The following is a 24,389-nucleotide window of genomic DNA, read 5'->3' as shown; positions in this document are numbered from 1 at the left end:
AGTCCAGTTAGTAATAAGCCTGATAAACGAATGGTTAGATGTTTAAAAAAAGATAGCAGCAAAATCCACCTTTACCTTACAAAATTTAAAATTAGTGAAAACCATGAGCAAAAAGAGCAACAAAGCCACAATAAGAGGATTCTTTCAAAGCATACTCTCGGGACTTATTTTGTGAATACCTGCAAAAATGAAAAGGGTAAAAATGCTTCATATTTTCATTGTTTTCTAAACAAAGCAAGTCTATTTCAAGGGAGAAAGAATGTAATCCAAGTGCACACACAGTGCATCTGGATTAAAGAACACGGGCAGGGTGAGACAAAAGAACTTTAATATGCACATTACCATCTTTTCGTTGGTCAGAACGGAGGACTTGCCCGGCTGATACTCGTAAATGCTTTTGGGTTCTGCACGGTATTTTCTTGTATCCGCTTTCTTATCTGGGGGCTCCCAGTCGTTTCTGTAGAAAGGAAATCCTATTAGAGCTATTTTCATGAAAATTGGCATCCGACAGGTCTGACTTTGGCTGACTCTAGTCTAATCAAGGAATTTTTATATCCGAGGCACAAAATCGGACTCCGCCCAAAGCATTTAGTTGTGCTGGTTTCCTTCTTCAAACAAACAGATCCCTGTGTTCGCTTCACAAAAGGCTTGAGGTGTCCTGTGCTCACAACCAGACACCGGGAAGCAGAGAGAAGAGAAAGAGAAGAAAGGAAGCAGCAGCAGCAGCAGCAGCAGAGCTTGCTCTGGAAAAATCCTTCACCTTGCTCTGCTCTCAGGAGCTTATCATTCCCCAGACATGCCTGTACTTCCCACTCAGGCTAGTGCAGTGAGAGAGAATGCAGGTCCCGGAGCCAGGCGGCTGTGGCTCCAACTCTGCTACAGCACTTGCTAGCTAGCTGATCTGGGCCAAGCACTTTGCCACTATCTACCTTAGTTGCCTCATCTGAAAAATGGGGTTGCTTTAAGGATTAAATGAGACAGTATGTCTCAGCATGTAAATCACTTAGCAGAGCACCAGGCCCCCAGGAACCACTCAATAAATGTTATTTGTTATTATAACCATGTTCTTCTTCCCTATTCCACACCCCATCCGGTAATCAACAAAACTGCAGCCTTTGGCACAAGTACTTAACCCGATCCAGTGAGGAATTTCAGAGGATACATGAAGCCTTGGAAATTATTTGCAAAATTTTTATCCATGCACATAATTGCACTTTGCACTGTGATATTATATTCAGTTTTTCCTGCAAGGCTATAAACTTCTTGAAGGCAGGGACGATGATTTATGTATGTTTATATTCCTCCATAACATCTGGTTCAACCTGCACACAGAATGTACCCAGTAGGGGCTCGATGAACGCACTTGTAAGGACTTACGGGTATACCCAGCCTTCCTTTCAGATTAATTATCAAATTCCTCAGGCAGATGTCACTTACGTATATGTGGGATTTCAAAAACAGCCGTTCATTTGTCTATGAAGATGGAAAAGGTTTGGAGGTGTGAAACAGTGTGTATTTAAAGGAAAAATAAGTAATTCAGTTTGGCCAGGGCCTTTTTGTGGATTGAGAAGTGGTGGAAGATGGAGCTGGGAGACGCATGGGACACCAGTCCGGATGGCACAGGAGGTTGCTCCAGAGGGCAGAAGACTCAATAAAAGACAATCGGGTCATCTGGTGCGGGCATTAACAGATGAATGATATCATTACAACCATGTGAGCCTTATGCTTTGATAATGTGTTGAATAAATAAATAGATACTAAAAAGCGTGGCTTCATTTTAAAATTATATTCTCTGCTATGGGCCCCATCGGTATGCACAGAGTATAAAAACACATGACAAATCTTATGGCTAAGATTTCTCTTGTGAAGAAGTAAAAAGTGATGATAATTATCGTCAACATTATTAAGTGCATACTGTGAGCCAGGCACTACTAGAAATGTTACACGCAGCATCTTGTTTTATCCTTGCAACATCCCTATGAATGCAAAATATATCCCCATTTTACAGATGAGAACATTGAGACTCAGAAAAAACAAGTCACTGTTAATAAGTGACAGAGCAGGGATTCAAACTCAGGTCTACTTGACTCCTGGCTCCAATGCTGCCTGACCCAGAGAAAGAGATTGTGTATGAGAACCTAAAATCACAGAGCTGATGAGAGCACTTACCTTTCTGGGCTTGATTTTAGCGAGGAAGAGCGGGTCGGGAGGGGAAGCGTGGCCGACCTCTTAACTACCTTCTCACCATCAATGTAGTTCATCTCACTTTTTGAGCGAGGCACAGAAAGGGGAGATTTTGCTGGAGAAGGAAAAAGTGGGTGTGAAAGACTTTTAAAACAGATGAAAACTGAAAACAGGAAGATGTCTTCCCTCGTTCACCACTCGCCCTTCCTCCCCTACAACCAAGAAATTCTAAGTCACTTACTGTCTTCAGAAAAGGAATATCGAGGAGAGTACAGATCTGAATCATCATCTAGTGAACAAAACAAAACGTGATCAGGAGACATCTGGCTAAGGTAAGAGAACCGAGTGACACGTCCCCCACTGCCGCTGTCCTGCACCGGCATCCAGCCATACCTGGGAGCCCAGCGGACAGAGGAGGAGCCCAGCACCAGAAGCTACACCACGGCAGACCACAGTTCAGAGCTGGGTTTGGAGAAACCACCCAACCAAACAGACCTGTAGTCAGGAAGGTACATTCATGACGCCTGGGGAAAGACTGCTCCTGACACCCAGAAACGCATGGGGACAAATAGCCAAAGGCCCTCTCAAGAGAATTTCCACAAGCAAAGCTGGTCCCCAGCCTGGCTGAGTGGGAAACGGGCTGAGATAGATGCCTGGGTGCTCATGCTGTCTCTGGTCCATACTGCTGAGTTTCATGGAGTCCCCAGGCCTGCTGGGTGGGATGGGGAGGCCTGGAGGTGTGGTTTCTAGCTACCCAGCTCAGTTGTGACCCATTTCATATGCTAGGGTTCCATATACAATATCATGGAGCAAAGAGGTACTGCAGCTAAGAAAACACTTTGAGAAACCCCTCACAATCATTTGTTTTGATTCCACCTCAAACTGGTTCCTCGAGTAGCTTTCCTTCCTTGGAACCCCACATGCCCTCGGCAGATGTGGTTACACAGTTTGCTCTGCAAAGGTGCTGCTCACGGAAAGTGCCTAAATTGTGACTCTGGACCAAATCAAACACACATGGGTTTCTGTGGTGGGAGATGGCTCTCCAAGGGCACAGCACACGTCCCTAAATAAGTGGAACACCGACTGGGGCGCTAAGACTGGCAGAACAAAGACAAGACATAAACCCTTCATGGAGATGGCTGCATTGAACTAAAAATGAGACCGCAGGTTCACTCACGCGAATAGGTTTTTCTGCTGGGACTGTCCTGGAAACCCAGGATATTGAATCAGTACAGCCACGATCCCACGAGGCATCACTACATCCCCCCAAAGAACTTCTCCAACAAGAGTTAGGCTGAAACAGCCTCTCCCGTTTTCTAATAGCTCGCTAACCTGAATTCAGAATTCATGAATACGGAATGAAGACCCAACTCCTTCCCTTAAAATCAGTAACAGCTCTAACCAAGCACATGAACTAGCCTGCAAAGACAAGTCAGAGAATCCGATGCAATGTGTCGATGGCTAAGTGTCAGTCAAGTCCTTATCTCCACGCAAGTCATTTTAAGTTTCAGAGCAGAAAAGGCCAGAATATTTTATAAAATGTAAATAAAGCTAACACTGCTACTATTTTGAGTATTCTTCAAAACCAGTCTATCTCCCCTTTCGTCTCCCCATTTTATCTGTCCCAGGTCTCCCCAGCTCCAATAATGGAAAGGCTTCAGGTACCAAGATATCTTTTCTCCTCCCTCCCTCCCTCTTTTTGCTTTGATATTGACTAATTCTTATCCTTAAAGTTGAACAGGGCTTAAGGTTTTTCTGCCAATATAGCCAAGCCTTTCCCTGCTATAAACTGAACATGCAAGCTTACTTATGTTAACTTTCGAAAAGAGGGCAGAAGAGATAAAATGGGATACAGAAATACACAATTTTGAGGACTATTCTGAAGACTTGTGTTGCCTGCTTTTGTTCTGTATTACTGCTTTTGCTTTTTAACACAACTTCTGATTATTGTACTGATAAAATGCCACAGCATCAAAGAAAACGAAAAATCAGCTTTGAGTGCAGAGATCTGATTGGAAAAATGGTGCCAGCCAAATGAGTAGTTAGCTTAGTTAGAAACCAGTGTAAGTTGTGTTTAAAATCCAGCCTAGCATTTTAGCTCAAAACACTGTATCTCTCTGAATCATGGGGAAATTACAGCCTAGGAGCAGATGGTAAGGTGAGGGTTAAATTATAACCTCGCTCTTGAGGTAAGCAGCACAGTTTTCATGAGGGAAAAATGGCACTTAAATATTCAAAGATTTTTTAAAAAATTCTCAGCTCTTTAAAAGTTTTTGCTCCCTAGAGCTTTCTAATGTGGCCTTCTAGAGGACTTGTTAAAGGAAAATGAGAAACAGCTCTTCTGAGATGGAAAAAAGAAACAGCATGGCTTGGGCAGTTAATCCGTGTATTTTGAAAGTTAGAAGAAGTAGGAAAGAGAGGGGTGCGGGGTGAAGGCAACAGAGAAGTTTGAATGACCGAACCTTCTTAAAGCTGTTTCTTACTTGGTGTAAGTGGAAAAAGAAATCTCCCCCATCTCAGGCTAGCACAGGGCAGGGGCGTCTCCGTGAACTAGCTTCTCATTTTTCCCAGTGTCCACAGGATCCAAGTCTGACACGTGGATTTCAGTTCATTGACTTTCAAGTGGGCAAACTGAAGTTGCACAGATTCATCTGAACACTAGCAATCAGGACAAGTTCCAGGGGATGTATAATTTATTCTTTTAATATTTAATGTTTGTCTTGCAAATCTAATGGAAGAAAATTTTACCTACATTTATGAATAAAAACAATAGCTGTTCCCATTATTAAGAGCTTAATAGTAACTGGTAATTTACTAATATTGTCTCACTTAATCCTTGCAAAAACTCCTGGAGGTACGTAAATATCTATCTTAGAGACAAGGAAATTAGGGCCCAGGGAGGTTAAGCAAATTTGCCCTTAGCCATACAGTGAGAAAGACAAAGCAGGAATGGATTCAAGGTCTTTCTGACCCCACTTCCCTACCTATGCTGCCCCCCATCCCTGTGATAGGGCTGGGACTTTGTTCTACCCTCATCTGCCCAATCCTGGGGAGAGCTGTGGCTATTCCATTATCATTTTTATTAGGGAAGAGGCAGGGGAGGATGTTCTTTTGAAACTCAGTCACGCACTGCAGTGCTGGCCAGGCTGACTTCTAGCCCTTGAAGCCTTTGCTCTACTTTTCTGCAACACGCCCCCCGCCCTGGTGACATTTAAGCGAGTTTTCTGAGTTACCCCCCCACACTTCTAGCTTTCCTCCTGCTCTTCTCCAGGGAGATGGGTAAAACTAAGTCACTCTTGCTACATCTTTCACTTGCTGCTTCTTGTACCTTCTCCTGGCAGGCTAAGTCTATACTGGGACAGGTGGAGATGCAGCTGGAAATACACTGAATGGGAAAACCGGGTGTAAGGTTCACCTTCTGCATTTCTATACACCAGAGCTGGCCAAATATGTGTGTGTTTAACCATAGTTGAGACACACTAAATGAAATGTTTCTCAAGTTGTCTATGAACACAGATATCATCTATGCATGAAATCCTGCTTTCGCTATTTCTCCAAGAGTCCTTTCAAAGAACGTCCTAGTGGGCTCAGCAGAGCCAGGATCTTGTGATTCCTACTTGTGGTGGAGCCACATGCTGACTGTCCTTCAGAGCCCCAAGCAGCAAACATCAAATCTTGGCAGCAATACCCAGAACTTCCTGTGCCAGTGACTTCCAGAAAAGTCTAACACCGAGCAGCATTTACTGGGGGTGAACAACTCACTCCTGAGCCCTGAAGACCCCTGCCGGGCCTTGATGTTTACGCACCAGTGACTGCCCTCTGGGCTTTGGCAATCTGTTCTGGGAGGCTCCATTTGGGGACAGCTACTCTCCTAAAACTGCCAGGAGGCACATAATTGCCTTTCCAACCACAGCAACTTTAAATAGACTAAAAAAGATTTCTTCAGTTTTTTTTTTTTAAAGAATGTATAATAATCTTAAAGACACTGGAGAAAGTGCTGTTTGTTCTACAAAACGTGTGTAATTGACCAAAATGGGATTACTGACAAAAAGCAGTATTTGCATAATCGCTTGCCTATATCAATTACATTTCAATTTTATGCATTTTTTAGGCCTTTAAACTTAAAATTATTTTTCTAATATCAGTGGCTCATTTTTAACACAATCTTTTTCCACTGCTCAAATTAATCCCTTTTCCTGCTTTACCCCACACACTCAGGAGGTGAAAGGATAAAGGGGTCGAGACAGACACATACACACACCCACCCACCCAACAAAAATGTACGCAGAGGTGGGTATAAAGGCTGGGTGGGATTGGGGAGGAAGAATAAGAAAAAGGGGGAGTGGGGCAAGATGGTCAGGAAGAGTCCAGGGAGTTTGGGGGAACAGCCCCCAAATCGTCTATGTTCTGGTTAGAAGCAATCAAATTCTAAATATTGAAAAAAGATCAATATAGGCTGTTAGAATAGCTACAGAAGACAAATTCAGAAAAAAAAATCAAATGTGAGGAGTAAAGAGAATGAGGTGGAGCAGGACAGGAATGACAGGAGCAGAGGTCTGGGAGGACCAGAGGGCTGGAAGACAACTCACCGGCCTCATCTCCCGGGGCGTCCCTCCCTCGAAGGTGGAAAGGGACTAACTGCTACTCTCTCTCAACTATCTCGCAGGTCAGACTTCTGCGCTTGCTAAGCAGAGGACTGCTGGGCAGCTCTAGTTAGGGGAGCAAAGGTGACGGCTGCAAGCACTCAGCCCCTCCTTTGGGCAGCACTCGCTGGAGTTCGGGCACAGATCCTGGCCAGGCATCTTTACGACAGAACCATTTGCTTGAATTCAAGCAAAATAAGGCTATTCTTAGAAATCCTTTAAGGCCAGTAGAGGATTATCTTAACTCAAATATAGATATGCTTGGGAAAATCAGCCTCTTAAATCCTTGCCTAGTGCATCCCCATCTAGGAACGGGGAAGAAGCTCAGTGAGACTGACCACTATGACGTGATAAGTCACCACAACCTGAGGATGTCCTGAGGTTGTGTCTTGAGTCACTTCACCAGGAGGTGGCAGTGGCCACCATCAGCCTGACAGCAGTGGAAGAGGCCTCCAAAAGCAAGGGGAAAAGCTGCTCTCTGAGATTTCACCCTTGGCTGATACAATAGCCCTTTATCCTGACAGGGCCAAATGGGTTCTCACTGGCATGGACCACGAAGTAACACACCAGTTACTCGGCTTTGCTGATTTGGAGGCATCATTTGAAAATCTCTCCCAGGGCCAGCATCATCTGGCCGTGTTCAGAGCAGAAAAGCGAGTTCTTTTCAATCTGTATGCCCCACTCTCGTTCTATATTCAAATCCCCAAATTTGCACTGGTGAGTGTCTCCTTCCTTTTTTGGAGGATGAAAAGGGTGGCATTCCTCCACTGCAGTGGTTCTCAGCCCTGATCGTGTGCCAAATTACTTGGGGAGCTTTCCTAACCTCATATTCCTGGATGCCACACCGGGAGACTCTGGCTCAGCCGAGCGAAGCGTGACTGACTCAGAAGCAGGGCAAGCTGGATGCCTGGAGTTAGGCATCAGAGAGCCCCTGACGAGGGGGCCAACCAAGAACACAGAGTGCAGCAGCAGAGGGAAAGGAATCAGCAGAGGAAATAAAAAACCCATGTCTGGGGGACCCCAGAGACCTGGGTTTGAATCCTGGCTCTGCCACTTGCTGTGTGATCTTCCACACATTATTTAACCTTTCTGAGCCTCATACCCTTTATTGACAAAAATGAGGACTTACCTCATGGGGTTGCTGGGAGGATGAACATGAGATAACAATTATGATGCACCCAGCATGGAGCCTTGTCTTCAGTAAGGGCTCAAGAGATGGCAGTGCCAAGCACAGTCACTGCAGTGGCTGTGCTATTATCACTATTAACAGGATTCCACCACAGGGCTATTTCCTAAGGCTGGAGGCAGTGGAGGGGTTTCTGAGGCTGTTTCTCCACAGCATGTCCCTCTGGCTCCTGCTTCAGGAAGAAACCATGGGCAGGATGTCTGAAGACTCAGTCTAGCAGCCCCTCCACGGTCTGGGTGCAGCAGTGGGTGGCGCAGGCTCTAGTCTCTATCAACATCCCCCCTCCCCACGCCCACAATCAGAAAGACCTAGTGGCATCTCAGATGCTGGGAAGGGACATGTGCCTTTAAGAGAGAGACTGGAGTGTAATTCACAGACAAGTAGCTTTGGGTCAGAAAGGAAGGAATGATGGGCAGGAGAGGGTGGGTCAAGTGAAGGTCTAAAAGAAAAAGAAAGTAAAGTTATCCCCAAAGGATTTCTGGTAAATTCTTTTTATTTTTGATAAGCTTTCTAGGAACCAGGGTACATAGAGAAATTATAAGAAATAAGTCTTCTGAAGTCACTGTACTCTTCCCAAATTTCCTAGCCCTAATTCCTCCCAACGACCCCATGAGATAAAGAATAATCAGACACAGCGGTTGCTCCTGTCCCATAGAGTGGCCTCAAAGATTATAAAATGATTAGAAGTGACTGCACCTTGTTGGAATTTACAGGCTTCTTTAAAAGTACATTTTAAATCTCACTGATTAAGACATGATAATTCTATTTATCTTCTGAAAGTCTGGCCAGAAGTTTACTTTTTCACTGTAGGTGAGGGCGGGGGGTGGGGGAAGGTTGCTAAGCTTGACACAAACTTTCACATAATCCTTCACTATTTAGGAGAATCAGCTTTGAGACACTTAGAAATGTCTTTTTTATACTGTATAATCAACTAGAATTTAGACAAAAAGCAGCAGCCCTTAGGCTAGGTTTTGATAGGTTTATTGCAAATAATTCTAGTTTCAAATTCTGAGTTCAAACAAAACAAAAAAACCCAGCAGTAACAACAGTCTCCTCCCCGCAGGGGACAGACTCTAGAATGACAGCTCACATTTCTCAGTAAATCTATTTTTTAATGCTCGTTAAAAACTATGCATAGAGGCTGCCTTGGTTAGGTGCTCATCCATCTTTAACACCCTTCTTTGAAAGGGATAACTCCTTCCCATGTTAAGCAGGGCGTGCAGAGCCCAGGGCCACCGACTGGTAGCACTGGGGCTGGAGTGGTACCAAGGGCAGGGCTGAGGAGGACCTGCCAGAACTCACAAACATCTCAACCACAAACCTGAGACTCTCTCCTTACTTAAAAAAAATTAAAATGAAAATAACAATTCTTTAAAGTGAGCTAGCTCAAAGATTTCTCTCATTTGTAAAAAGCCTTCATCTAATTGAATACATCTGTGATCTATGTCTGAATCTGTCATCTAGGCAAGAGCGGGGGTGAGACAGAACCTACCTTGTTTTTAAAAAAAATCTCCAGGGAAGAAGATTTCTTAGAAACTTGTGTTGAAGTCTAATCATTTTGGTTATTATGAATCTTTTATATCCAATCTAATTTTCTTCCTCTTTATCCTTTAAGATGATTTCTTCCTTTTTGGTCTTTGAAAATAAAAACTGGTAAGGTCTGCTTCCTAAATTACAAGTGAAAACTTATCATGTCATCCCTTACTTTCTTTTTCCTTTTTTGGCTGCGCTGGGTCTTTGTTGCTGCGCCCGTGCTTTGCCTAGTTGCAGCCAGCGGTGGCTTCTCTTGTTGTGGAGCACGGGCTCTAGGCACGTGGGCTTCAGTAGCTGTGGCTTGCGGGCTTTAGAGCCCTCTGGCTCAGTAGTCGTGGCGCACGGGCTTCGTTGCTCCGCAGCATGTGGGATCTTCCCAGACCAGGGATTGAACCCGTGTCCCCTGCATTGGCAGGAGGACTCTTAACCACTGCGCCACCCTTAACCACTGTCCCAATCCCTTACTCTTTATGCCTCGTGGTAAAATAAGCCCGACTTGACGTGTACCACCAAGCAGACGGTATCGTCAGCCAGGGTTGCTAGGTGCTGCGCCTGATGACATGGCAGCTCTGGGTGTGAGGCCAGAAGGCAAAACCCTGTCTTCAGCTCAACAGCCAGGCTGACTGGAAGCTGCTGGCACTGCCTGAGACAGGCCTAAGGCATTCTTCCAGGCTGATGGGAGTCACTGTTTTTCTCCACAGGACTCTTCCCGGGGGCCTTCCTCTGCCCATGTCTATGGGATCCTACACCTTCAGGCATGCTGTGTGCTGGTCACCTTCCCTAGAAAGGAATCCTATCTTATGAGTGGGTTGGGTTCTCCAAGTCCAAATAAAGCACAAATCCAAAACTGCATTTGACCAAAATTACCCTAAAAAAATTTCTCACTCATCCAGTTCAGTTCGTTGTTTCTGAAGCAATGCTTTTTGGCTAGAATCAGCACCCCAAGAGCAAAAAACTAGGTTATCCTACACCAGATAGACTCTTGCTGGAAGTAAGGAGGTCACTGATTAAAATGAAATCAACAGCTTTTAATTTTTTAAGTCTCAGTTCCTTTGGTAGACTTTTCTTTTTGTTCACAATAGGCTCCAGGCATGAAAGGGTTGGAAACCACCGACAGGCACATCACAGGGAGACTAAAAATGGAATATGGTATTTTAACTAAAACTGTATCTAACACATCTCAGCATGTCATCACATATATGTTAAGTGATCAATAAAAGTTTGGTGAATGACCGAATGGATGACTTCACCAATGAGGAGGAGGGTTGGGCAGGATGGTTTGCTGAGCTGATTGGAACAGAGAAGCACTTGAAGATGGGACTGCACTGGGCTTCATCCCTAGAAAGGACTCTGCTTCTGAGGTCCAAAGCCTTCACTCAGCAACACTCTTCGGGCTTGTGCTAAGGACCTACTGTGTACCAGCAAGGTTTTCTGGGGCCTTCTGGACACGTGCTCTCACAACGGCCACCATGCTGGACACAGTACGATGAAGTAGCCTTGTCTAATTCCCTGCCTGACGTGAACGTGGGAGAAAAGAGGTCATATCTTATTCACGGCATTGTCCTCAGTTCCAAGTACAGCGTGTGGCACACACAAGCACTCAATACTACTTGAATGAATGAAGCTCAGAGCTCTCAACATATCTCATCCTAGAAGAGCATTTAATCAAAGTGCCTCCTGCCTACCCCACCCACTCCTCTCTTTCTGGGTCACTCATCTAAAAATCAGACAATCCCTGCGACTAGAATAACTCTCAGGATGTTGCCCTTCACTCACCTTTTAGAACCTTCTTTGACACCTAGGCTATTTACCCGAGAGAAGAATATCTTTTAGATACACGTGTGGCCATCCTCCCCCCAGCAGGTCCAAATTCCTAGCCAGCTCTTTCATGAAAAGGTTTCTAGCTTGGTCAAAACCCTTACTTTCAAGGGCTATCATCTCCCACCACGACACAATCCCATACCTGGCTATGTCTTGGGGAATTCCCTACCAAGGAGAGATACCTGGAGATACACCCAGGACAAGAGGGGCCCAGTGGAGAGTTGGTTGCACGTATGGGAACCAGGTAACGTTTCTCTTGCTGACGCTGGCACGTCTACCTCCTGCCCATGAGCCATAATGACTCAGCTTCCCCGGGTCAGTGCGCCGCCACCAGTATCACGTGACCACCCCAAATACAAAGCCCTGGGTATCTGAGTACAGGCAGTTTCTCCCAGAGCCCCACACGTTCAAAGTATCGTAACTAAGCCACACTGGTTACCCCATTAATCTTGTAAACTCCAAGGGAATAGGATTAAAATACCACCTGGATAGACTCCTGTTAACACAGTCAGCAAGGAGCAAGAGAACACCACAAAACACAAGGTTAGAGGGAAGCAAATGATGGGGAGAGAGCTCTTAGCCACCAGGAAGAAACCCCAAGGTGAAAAAGAAAGTAACAGTATCGGTACAAAGAGAGGCACATGATTTTCCTTTAATTACCTTCAGATTTAGGACTAGGAGTAGATGCAGGAAACTGGTAGGTAGGAGTGTAAGAATTGTCCTCTGTAGCAGAGAAAAGCAGTGGATTTTGAAACTACCCACCACGAAGTGGAGGAAGTGACAAATCTCCAATTGATTCTTTCAAATGACTGATTACCTATTTTAGTGTTATTAAAGCACACGGCATCACACTTGAAAAGAGATTAATGAATTAGAAAGGACTTGGTTATTTTAATATGGCACATCCATGCAAATAAGTGAAATAAAATTTCTGCCAACCAAAAATGACTATAAAAACAAAATCTAAAAGCCAAATCTTATTCCTAAAATGGAACTATAAGAATTAATTTAAGGCTAGGACAACAGATACACTGTCTAAGTTCATGGTACCTTCAGAACTTTGCTGGATTTCAGGAAGTTCAGGGAATTTGTACGTAGGGAAATAAGGGTTTTCTTCAGGAGTGTCTAGGCAGAGGAGCAGGTTTGGTGGAGAGAATAGAGGAAGATACAAATGGAGAGAATGAACGAATAGGAATCCACACACAATTCAGGCTCCTTGAATTCTGGAACATACTAAGCTTCACCAGTGATGAAAGAAATTCAAATTGCTTTTAAAAATCCAGTCCTTTTGCCTGAATTACTGAGACACGTCTAAAGACACAATATCATTTCTCTTCTTGGACAAAGAATTACATAAATACAGTCTCCAATAATCAAAAGGCAGTTAGCACAAAGCTTCAAATTTTCACCTTTTATGGGCAAAAAATATTAAGTATGCTAATAAATTGTGTGTAAAGAAAACAACTGTCATCAAATGATTTTTTAAAAAAATCAAAGCTTGTGCTGTAGACATTAGAATCAGGGCAAATTAGTGGATTCTTAATTTTTCAAATACCTCTGCCTAGGGCAGGTAGTTTCGCTCAGAATCTGTAATTTAGGTTGAGTTATCATCTATAATATATGACAGGACCAATGCTGCCTGAGGGGCAGAATTACATATTTTTCACATATGCACCTGTGTCTCGGCATTTGGGCCGCCAAAGCTGGATCTAAAGGTGAGAGACAGACAGATTGCTGGGGAAATGGACATTGGCTTTAGGCAGTGACCAGTGGAATGGACACCATCTGATCAGACAGCCAGCATCACCACCGTGACTGAGCTCATCTACCTCAAAAAGAGTGAATTTACTCTTGGCTCAGAAACACTAAATGCTGAGCATCTCAAAATTTAGAAACAAATTGAAGAGGGGTACCCCCAGGTTCATTCTGAACACTGCAGGAGCTAATTAACAGTGCTGTTAGCTGGCAGCCACAGTTAATCAGAGAGACTGGTTATCTGCGGCACAGGCTGACCAGACAATGACCGGATGCTTTTCCTTTGCCTTCGTGTGTCTTCTGCGCCAGGCGGCCAGACTGGATTTGGCCACAGGGAGACAGGATGCTCTGCCTGCAGGAGGAGTGGTACCCTTCCCACAGTGCAGCTGCATCCCTGCCTAGCAGCTGAGTGGCGGCACAGGCGGATGAGAGCTGTGGGGCTTGCAACCTGCCTGAGCACTGGCCTGGGGTTCTCCCACCATGCTGGGTCCCCTGCTGGCAGCTCAGCAGGCCCCTGATTTGGAAGCACTACTCTCCCAGCTTGAGCGGGCTTTGTTGTGTCAGCTCTGGACTGGCTCTCAGGGCTCCCTGCCAAGTGCTGGCTCCCAGCTGGGGAAGATTGTTTTTCACATTAACACCGTCATACAGGTGCACCATGCGTCCTACTTCACAAGGCAGAATTTGCTCTCATTTGGGCCCTGCCACATCCCTCAGAGGAAGGGGAGGGGAACAAACACAGAGAGGTACATGACTGGCCCACGGTCACATGAGTGCTTGGGGGACTGAACCCAGACGAGAACACTTTTTTAACTCCCAGTCCATGCCTTCTCAACTTGCTCTGCCTACAAGGCAGTCATGGGCTGACACTGGGAGGTGCACCTAAAGCCAGAAGCAGGTGGGAGCCGAAGCTGCTCACGTCCCAGGCAGGCAGACGCTAAAGAACGCGGGCAGAATGCTGGGCTCAGCCTGCTGCATCCCCAACATCTGGGAGGGAGGACTTGGGAGCTGACCTGAGCTCCCACATGTGAGGCAGGGGCACAAGTCCTCCCGCCCCGTCTGCTCTGAAGGTGCATGGCTGGGCTCAGGCAGGCCCGGGCCTAATGAGGTCAAGCTGCAGGGCCCAGTCTTCCAGCCAAGTGAGTTTAGGTCCTCACCACAACAGTCAACATATGGGCACAGCACAGCTTCTACAAATGAAAATCAATACCTCTGTTTAGTTTGTGGATCTGCTTAAACATGGTCTTGTACCAGTCTTTTGATCTCTCGGTGTTCTGGAGAAAAAGAGTAAAATAAAATGGAAATCTCAGCATGTTTCAGAACTTCCATGATTACGAAAGCAAAATGCAAAGTGACAACGTCTCAAGTCAAAACTCATGTAATTCTATACATCTTTGTGATCTCACACTGAAATCTTTTTTTTTTTTTTTTTTTTTTTTTTTTTGCGGTACGCGGGCCTCTCACTGCGTTGTGGCCTCTCCTGTTGCGGAGCACAGGCTCCGGATGCGCAGGCTCAGCGGCCATGGACCACGGGCCCAGCTGCTCCGCGGCATGTGGGATCCTCCCGGACCGGGGCACGAACCAGTGTCCCCTGCATCGGCAGGCGGACTCTCAACCACTGCGCCACCAGGGAAGCCCTCTTTTTTTTTTTTTAAATGCAAAACTGTTGAGAAAGAACAGACAAACCAAGGGATTCAGACCTGAATCTGCGGGGTAATATTTGGTCAAAAGGATGCAGGTTTTGAAACCAGTGGACAAGGATCCACTTGAAATGTGTCCATTCTTAGGTAATTTTTAGAGAGAAACTCTCTCCATATATAGATGACTAAACTGAAGTAAAGGCTCCTAGAAATGTAAGAAACAAGGAACATATGCTTATCACCCATTTCAGGTTACTCTGTAGAAGTGTATCTAAGCCACGTGCATAGGGCTAGATTTAGAATGTATACGTTAAAATGCAACCCATTATAGCATCCAATGCCAGACAGTTTCCATCCTAACCACAAAGCTGGGTTGTTTTTTAAGATAAAAGTAAAACAAGGAAGGAGACAGGTGGTTAGATCAGATACTTTCACTCCACTCCCACCTTACAGATGAGAAAATGTGATACAGAAAGTCAAAGGTCACAGAGCAGGTGAGCAGGTGAGAGGGAGGGCTGCCCAACAGGATGGTTAGCGGGAAGGGTCTGCTCTGTCACCCACAGGTTGTGCAATCCTGGGCAAGTAATCCCGCCTGAGTCCCTGTTTCCTCATCTATAAAATGGGAATGATATTAGTACCTACCTTGTACGGTGAATCATGTTTAAATGAGATAATGCATTAGCAAACGAACACTGCAGTCATTAGTAATAATTCTTTCTACTACTATTTATTATTATTGGAATACTTATTATTCCTTAGGACAACAATTCTTTTGAGGCTTAGCCCACTGCTGTTTCTATCAGCCTCCCCCAAAGGGACACAAAAACCTGTCCTTTGCTCATTGGAAATCACAGAGAAACACATCACAGCCAGTGTTCTGGTTCTGGCACATGGAGAGGGATGGGGTTCACCCCAATCCAGGTTCAAATGTGGGGCTTCTCTGGGATCCCAGGGCCTGCAGGAGGCTGGCGGACCTGCACAGCGGGGAGGGCTACGCCAGGGCTGCCACGAGACCCACCCTGTTCTGAGGCCTTGCAGGCTGAATCCACCCTGTGTGTCCCCAAGAGTCTCCCCCTCTCCCTGGATGATGGGCTATCTCCCATCCAAGGGAACTTCTTCCTGAATGCATGGTGGCAGGGACCCTGAGCCTCGCACTCTTCCCAGGGTTCTCTAACCCTGGACAACAGCACAGTAACGAAGGAGACTGGGAAACCACTGCCCATGACCTTCTCCTCTTGAACACACACAGGCCTGAAGCCTCTCAGAAGTTCTGCCACAGAGAAAGCAATCTGCCTTTGTTCCACCCAGCTTTCCCCCACATTCATTTGACCGTGAAACCCTTTTCTCATGGATTTAGAAACAGCTAACATATGCTTCGGGAAAAGTTGTCACCCAGCTCTTGGAGGCTCTGCAGGCCTCACTGGGCTTAGAGAAGACAGTGCTGAGGACCCTCCTTTTGAGGTCTCTGCCACCCACAACCGGGGGTCACATGGACCCAGGGGTGGACACCTGTCACTGGCTTAGGACAAAGCCTAAGAAGGACTTGCAGGTCCGCACGCGTACCCGGAGTGGGATGCCCACATCATCCATGGAAACATCGCTTAGGTCCTGAGTGCTCTTTGCCACCCGCCTGCTGTCATCCTTCACCTTCTTCTCAGCAGCCCTGCCAGGGGAGGTGGGTTTTTCCTGAGTTGGTGCTGAGTCCTGCTCTCCCACTCTTCTTTCCGAGACAGGATCTGGAAAAGAAAAGCAATCATTAGCTGAAGCTCTTCTGGTGGCTCCGAAGCAAATTCCCCACAAACAATCCAGCTAGGGTAGAGTGTGTCTGCCAGTTCTCAATTGGAAGGAGTTGTGCTTAGAGCAGGGGTCAGCAAACCATGGCCCAGCCCCTGGTTTCTGTAAATAAACTTTTATTAGAACACAGCCAAGCTCTTCGCTTATGTATTATTTACTGCTGCTTTGGAGCTACAACGGCAGAGCTGAGTAGCTGTGACAGAAACCGTATGGCCTGCGAAGCCTAACATATTTACCATCTGGCCCTTTTTTTTTGTTTAGTATTTGTTTTTTATTTATTGGATGAAAGATTAGATTCTGTAGTGTTTTACAATTTTCAAAAGTTTCACACACATGATTTCATATAATCCCATAATAACCCTTTGTCCTACCCTTACATTGCCCCTCTCCCCTTCTTCTTACTCCACTGGTAACCACTAGTTTATTCTCTATACCTGAGTCTGTTTTTTGTTTTATTCACTAGTTTGTTGTATTTTTTAGATTACACATGTAAGTGATATCATGGCAGTATCTGTCTTTCTCTGACTTATTTCACCAAGCATAATGACCTCCAAGTCCATCCATGTTGCTGCAAATGGCAAAATTTCATTTTTATGGCTGAGTTGTATTCCATTGTGTACATACCACATCTTCTTTATCCATTCATCTGTTGGTGGACACTTAGGTTGTTTCCATACCTTGGCAACTGTAAATAATGTTGCTATGAACATTGGGGTGCATGTAACTTTTCAAATTAGTGTTTTTGTTTTTTTCAGATATATACCCAGGAGTGGAATTGCTGGGTCACATGGTAGGTCTATTTGAGGTTTTTTTTTTTTTTTTTTGAGAAACCTCCATACTGTTTTCCGCCCATTAGGCCCTTTTAAAAAATGTGTGGACAGTGTGGTAAGTGCCCTATAGATGTCTGTACTTGTCTGTACTCCAGACATCCAGGTAGTTCTGACTTTTCTAGGAAGTGAGGGAGCAGGTAAACCACACAAGGGTGGCCAGACACTACTTGGAAGTTCTTGTTTCCCCTTGAGGAAGTCACTTAACTTTTCTGTGCCTCTGTTTTCTCATCCAGAAATGGGGATAACACTTCAACTGGCCAGCTCACAGCGATGTTGTGAGGACCTAATAAAATAGCTTACGCCAAGTGCTCAGAAAATGGTAAACTGCTAAATGCACATTAGAGTTTATTTAATTTCATCCAGGATTGGAAGCTACAGAGAGCTTATAAACATACCACGTGTGGTCTATAGATTATAAAATTACTTAATGTGTTCTGTTATTCCAGGGCATGTCATTGATTTATGGGAGGCATTTACAAAGCACCCGCCAGGCGCTATATGTTCATATGTGCTGTGGACATGGCGATGAACCATTCCCAGCCTGGCCTTCAAGGAACTGACGGCCTAGTGGGCAGAAAGAGCGGGAGAGCCAGCAATGAGAATGGAGGCAACCAGTGCTGACAGAGGAGTCCGCATCCAACTCTGCTGAGGAACTGGGCTCAGGCACCACCTCTCAGAAGGGTCAGCCAGACAAAGAGGAAGTGAAGGGCGCTCCTGGCAGAGGGAATGGCATAAGCAAATGCCAGGGGCCTCTGGACTACTCTGAGCTTATTATGGGCCAGGCAGTGTGCTAAGCTCTTCACGTACATTATCGCAGCTCATTCTCCCAGTAACTCTATGAGGAAGAAAGTATCATCATCCCTCCATTTTTTAAAAAAAGAAACAAGTAAAATTCATTTTTATTTTATTTACTCTAAAATATCATTTCAACATGTAATCAGTATAAGCAATTACTAATGAGGTATTATACATTCTTTATCTTGTACCAAGCACTGCATGTCAGTGTGTATATTATACCTACAGCACCTCTTGATTTGGATTAGCCACATTTTAAGTGCTCAATGGCCACATGTGGCTGGCTAGTGGCTACCATACTGGACAGAAGAGCAGTAGAGTATGAATGCCCATCTAACCATTTATTAGTGCTGTGGTTTGCATTGAGCTTTTCAGAGTGTCAGTTACTGATCCATTAAGTCATCCCTCCATTTTTAAAAAACAGGTAAGGGGAACAGAGCACAGAAAAGTTAAAGCAGCCTGCCTGAGGTCACACAGCAGCGCGTGGTCAAGCCAGGATTCGGCCTAGTGTCCACCTGACTCCAGCGGTCCTCTCTGAACCGCATCCTGTCTGGCCTCCCTCCAAGGTGGGACCAAGGTTTCGAGCCTGGGAGCCTGGCCTGATCCAAACAGAGAAGTCAGGAAAGGGAACTGGGCTGGGGAAGGCAGGGAGAGAAGGCTGCCTGCACTTAGACAGGGTAACTTTGAGGAGACAGTGAGATACTCAAGTACAAGTGCCCCAGAGACCCTGAAGAAACATGAGAGTGAAGCCCAGGGAGAGGCCCCGGAAGAGGGCGATTTTGGAGCCATCAGCACAAAAGTGATGGCTGAAGGCAAGGAGATGGAAGAGGTCAGTGGAGGAGATGACAGAGTCAAGGGCCGAAGTCATGCACGAAGGAATGTCACAGTTACAGGCTGAAAAGCAGGGGGAAAAAAAGGGTTCCCAGAAGCTTGCAGTTGTTGTTGGAGGGATAGGAGATGAACCGGAGAGGAACAAGTGAGGTGTCACTGAAACCAGAGAAGACAGAGTTCCAAGAAGTGGGATGGTAACGCGTCAGAGGAAAAAAAAGAAATTGAAGCAGAGGAAGCGGCATTACCTTAGGCAAAAAAAAGAGTCACAGGATCTCTCTGAGGGAGAAACTTTCAGGAGGGGAGTGAGGGCAGATGCCAGATTGCAGGGGAAGGGATGAGTCTGTGGGCAGGAAGCAGGCAGTTAAGTAGGGAGGGAGGTCAGCACGGGAGGAAGGAGTGTGTCAGATGGTCACCAGAGAGGCCAAAAGATTGGGGGGCAAAAGGGTTACACCGGGGAGACTAATGTCCTACCAGTGGAGCCCATGAGGTGAGACGGCAGGGGATGAAGATGTGCCCGGGCTATTAGTACGTGTCCGGGAAGGATCTGTTCATTGACTGAGGGAGAGGTTCTCATCTCTGAGAAAAGAAAACGTTCTGAGTGCTGGCTGGAGGACTAAACATTCCATGTTCCAGGGTACATGGAAAGCGGTGCCGAGGTCAGAGATGTCTGTGCGTGGAGGAGGGGTGTGGGAGCTGGGGAAACACTGCCGCCAGCGGGCTCAGGTTTACGACTTTCACAGACTGCTCAGTGGAGTGGCTTTGCCTGGGTTTCAAACAAACTACTGAAATGAATACTCATTCTGGGACCGCAGAACAATTTCTAAACATTGTGGGCAAGACTCAGCTTCATGAGTGCTTCAGAAAACCCCATCACCGTAAGTTGTTTTTTTTTAAAAGACATAGGGTTTTTCCTTAATTAAAATGATTTCACACTGCTCTGATTTTTTTAATTTTTAATTTTTTATACAATTTTTAAAGGTTACGCTCCATTTACAGTTATTACAAAATATTGGCTATATTCCCCGTGTTGTATGATATACCCTTGTAGCCCATCTTACACCCAATAGGTTGTACTTCCCACCCCCCAACGCCCCCCCACTGGAAACCACTAGTATGTTCTCTATATCTGTGAGTCTACTTCTTTTTTGTTTTATTCACTACTTTGTTGTATCTCTGGCATCACCACCATAAGCTTTAAAAGATGTTAAGACCAGACTGGTTTTACAGGATGAGTTCTCAGGCTCCCACGAAATTCCAACAGGAGGCCAAGGATTTGGCAGGAACCTCGGGAGGGTGGGGGGATGTTGAGTTACCAGAGTCCCCCCTTAACATGGCTGTGAACACTCCCCTCCCAACTGGAAAGGCCTTGCCTAAGTGTGATCAAGTTGCAGCAGGTGAGGCTGATTTCAAGCTGTCTCACCCAGTGCTTAGAGACGCTTGTAGTCCTCACGCTCTACTGTCATCTCTTCAGAGGAAGATCACAGATATGCCAACCTCAGCGTTTCCAGACCTAGAGTAATTCTTAAGAAATTGTTAGGGCAGGTGGCTCTAGCAGCCATCACTTAACTGCAAAACTCAGGCTGACAGTCCATGGATTTGTTCCCAAGCTGCCAGAGTCCTTTTGATCTACAAAAATTAGCCCTGAACTCTTTTACTTTAGAAGCCTATGATCATGTGATTTGTAATTGAGTGGGTTTCAATACACAGAGGGCTGAACTGCAGCCTCTAAAGAAGTGTTTCTTTATATAGTGGAAACCCAAGGTGACACTTCATTGTACCATGCAGGGGATGGGGCCACCCTGTGACATCCAATGGGTTATGGTGAAGCCTTGCTGCTATTTCTCACTAGGCAAATACATGACACCCTGGAGCATTTCCTTCTAGTTTTATACTGTGCTTTCAAAGGAAGGTCCTGGAAAGGGCCACTCGATAAAGGATGCTGCTGACAACCTGGACAGGGCATCTGTGTCTGTGGGAGGAGGGAAAGCATCCCTAGTCTTCACACCCAAAGCTTTGTGATTGAGGATCACAGCGCTGCTTACACTTCCCTCGGGGAAGGGAGGGGTGGCCTCTCCATACCCTATGCCAGCCCCTCTGTCCCAGCCCTTGTTTTCCTGTCTTTCCACCCAGGGGACAGGAGCTTCATGAGGCCAAATCCCATGCGGGCCTCATTCCTGCACGAATCTCATTAAGCATGAAGCCCCACAGAGGTTCAATAAAAAATCGGTTAGTGGGAGGGAGGCTGGTGGTCCTTCCAAGTCCCATCACCACTGGGGTGGGGGGAAAAGCCTTACTTTCTCTTACTCTAGAGCACAGACTAGAGCACCAGCCCCACCAGCCTTCTCTCCTTCAGGAGCTTCTGAACAAAATGGTGCTCTTCCTTTTTAAACAAAACTGCTTTTAGTGAGCACCTACTTTATGTCCCGCTCTATCAAATACCCTTAGTGGATCTGCACCAAAAGTGGAGGATGGAAGCGCTGAGCTTATTTTAAAGCAGAGGAAGTGGCCCGAGCCTGCCAGCATGATAGAGAAGCCCCGACATTCACACAGCACCTTCCAGTGTGCAAAGCACCCTCCTCCCTCTTCCCATCACAAATGATCCCTACAACGTCTCTTTGAGGCAGGGGCAAGGATTACATGCCTATTTCCCATACGAGAAAACCGGCTCAGTGAGGTGAAATCACTTACCCAGGGACAAACAGCTACTATAAGAGGGAAGAAACAGGACCAAACTCTGGGTCCCCTAACATGTGTTGAGGTGCCTTTTCAAACTCCCCAAAGCAGGAAGGTGCCCACAGGAGCGCCTTTTCAGAGTCGCCCTGTTCTCAACAATCTGGGCTGGGGCCAGGGAATGAAGTGGGCTGGAGTGCGGCAGCTCCAGGAGGGGCAGCAAAGGGCACCTTGAGCTCAGCCAGGGCCTGTCCTGGTCCTGCGGCCAAGTCCTGGATAAAGTGGAGAGGGTGTGAGAATCCCATGTCCTCTCCACCAGGCTCTCCACGAATCACAAGGACAGCAGTGGGATGAAGGAACACAGAAGTCATGGAGCAGCTGCTCAGAAAAATGGTGGCTTTTGCTGTCCACCGGATCAGGGGTCCTCAACCCCAGAGATCACGAGTACCGGCAAATCCATGTGTTTGCATGCATGTGGCTTTTTCTAGAGAACGAATCTACTGCCTTGTTTAGATTCTCCAAATGAGTCCATGACCAAAACAAAGTTACAAGCCATGATATCACACCATTAGCTGCTTGAGGGCAGCACAGTTCCCTGAAACAGCCCCAGAGCCTGGCTTGGTGCCTTTTACACAAAGTAGGCACTCAATAAAATGACAAGTGAGCCAACGGAGGCACCTACTGACAACAGTAGCCCATTTCTATCAAGCACTTGAGTGCCAGTGCTCAGTGCTAAGCTGTTGACAAGCAGAACCCAGGAGGCCCTACTGCTTTCCCTCTTTGGCAGATAAAACCTGATCTGCCTTAGGTCTCACCATCAGTAGGTGGGAGAACCAGGATTATGGCTACAGAAAGCCAGAAGGAAGTGGCCAAACATTCCCATTCCTGGGTTCCCTCCCCACCCCAACCTCGTTCCAATCCTGCACACTTTATCAGGGAGTGAGCCCTGATATCCGATTATATTTGCAGTCACTTCCCACCATTGTCGGCTCTTGATGAAACTTGCTATTCCAGTGCAGTCAGTACAGAGGGAAGCATCAGCATTGCTGGGGAGCTGGTTAGAAATTCAACTTCTGGGACTTCCCTGGTGCTCCAGTGGTTAAGAATCTGCCTTCCAATGCAGGGGACGTGGTTTCGATCCCTGGTCGGGGAACTAAGATCCCACATGCCATGGGGCAACTAAGCCTTGTGCTACTACTGAGCCTGCGCACCACAAATAGAGAACCCTGGAGCCCACGCACTGCAACGAAGATCCTTCATGCCGCCACTAAGATGCAACATAGCCAAATAAATAAATATTTAAAAAAAGAAAAAAGAAATGCAACTTCTCGCCTATACCTATGAAATCCAAATCTCTGGAGGTGAGGCCCGGGAATCTGGGCTTTGGGGAGCTCTCCAGGAGGGTCTGATGACAGCTCAAGTTCAAGAAGCTGTGCTCCCCAACCCTCTTCCAGGCACTGCTGGTCTGGAGGCTCTCCCCTTGGTCCATCATCCCAGGGTCATCTATTGGCATTTGGGTTTGCCACCCAAAAAGGAGAGAACTGATCCGCATTTCCCAACCCCAGATGGTCACACCCTAGAAGAGACACAGAAGCAATAGGAAGGTGGCTTCTTCAATGACGCTGGCCAGGAGCACTCCATCCAAAGCGCAGCTCCTTGTCCTTTTTATTCAGAATAGCCAGTTCTTACCGATCAAGGCACTTGTCACTGTCCCATGGGACACGTTGACTAGTTTCTACCACTACTGTGCCCCCACCAGCCTTCAAGTTCCAGGGAGGCAGGAACCATGCCTGTTTTTATCATCCTTGCAGCCAGCAATAAGCAGAGTTCCCAACACATCAGAGAAGCTCGCAAGACTTCACTGACTGAACACATCAGGTGGCGGACAGAAGATGGCTTTAGCAGGAACAGGTGTTAGTAATGTAAATAAATATTTCTCACCTACCTGAAAGGCTACTGAGTCGTTTCTGCTGTTCTGTGATAAAAAACAAAAAAATACACAGTGTAAGTGAGATCTACACAGACGTGGTAAGACCGAGAAGTCCTGGCATAACTCATTAGGATCCCCAAACCTGTGTCCTCACTGTCCTCTGGGCTTAGATGCTAAAATGCTGTGTAGCCCAGCTGAATACAGGGATATTAATGTGGCTTCATCATCTGGGTGTGGTGTCTCCTGTCCTTCTCCCCCAGATTTGTGCCAGGATTTGGGGAACAATCACTGTTTTCTGGTTGTTTACATCTTAAAGTGATCTGATCACTGTAGGAGGCCCTCAACTCCCCTGGTCTCAAGGGAGCGGGACCTTATACACCCCAGTCTTGGTACCTTTTGAGGGAATGTAATCATAACCATGGCAGCTACCATCTGAGAGCTTGCTAAATGCCAGATACTGTTTTAAGAGCTTTCACATGTGTGAATGCTTTTAATCTTCACAGTAACTCTAGCAGGTAGGTCAGCACTGGCTGAGAGACCTCAGATAAGGGGCACAAACTACCCAAGATGACACTGAAAATCAGAGCTGCGTTCAGAACCTGGGTTCCCCAGGTTTCTTTCCAATTCTAATCACCAGGTCCCACTGGTTCCTTAACAGTGGGAGGTCCATTGGTTTCCCACCCTCCTGGGCAGTCTCGCAGTGGGGAGGCCAGCATCTCCTTTGGAGAGTTCTGTGCGTATGTGCTTTGGGATAAGCACAAAAATGACCTTTGCCTTCTA

At 46.2% G+C, this 24,389-nt stretch overlaps 1 protein-coding gene across 10 annotated transcripts in view; it reads right to left on the bottom strand.

The window, feature by feature from the left end:
• SORBS1 (sorbin and SH3 domain containing 1) overlaps nt 1-24,389 on the bottom strand; it is a 204,108-nt gene that overhangs the window by 61,014 nt on the left and 118,705 nt on the right. For all 10 annotated transcript variants that reach the window (XM_060101735.1, XM_060101746.1, XM_060101755.1 and 7 more), the window contains 6 exons: nt 23,625-23,654; nt 16,323-16,495; nt 14,330-14,393; nt 2,426-2,473; nt 2,170-2,299; nt 343-457 (listed from right to left, as the gene is read on the bottom strand). In XM_060101735.1, coding sequence (XP_059957718.1) covers nt 343-457; nt 2,170-2,299; nt 2,426-2,473; nt 14,330-14,393; nt 16,323-16,495; nt 23,625-23,654 — 560 coding nt within the window. The remainder of the gene's footprint in view (nt 1-342; nt 458-2,169; nt 2,300-2,425; nt 2,474-14,329; nt 14,394-16,322; nt 16,496-23,624; nt 23,655-24,389) is intronic.

The sequence above is a fragment of the Mesoplodon densirostris genome, chromosome 1, assembly GCF_025265405.1.
Source record: "Mesoplodon densirostris isolate mMesDen1 chromosome 1, mMesDen1 primary haplotype, whole genome shotgun sequence".
Taxonomy (NCBI): Eukaryota; Metazoa; Chordata; class Mammalia; order Artiodactyla; family Ziphiidae; genus Mesoplodon; species Mesoplodon densirostris.
The sequence above is the reverse complement of the archived record's forward strand: the minus strand, read 5'-3'. Positions and strand labels throughout refer to the sequence as shown.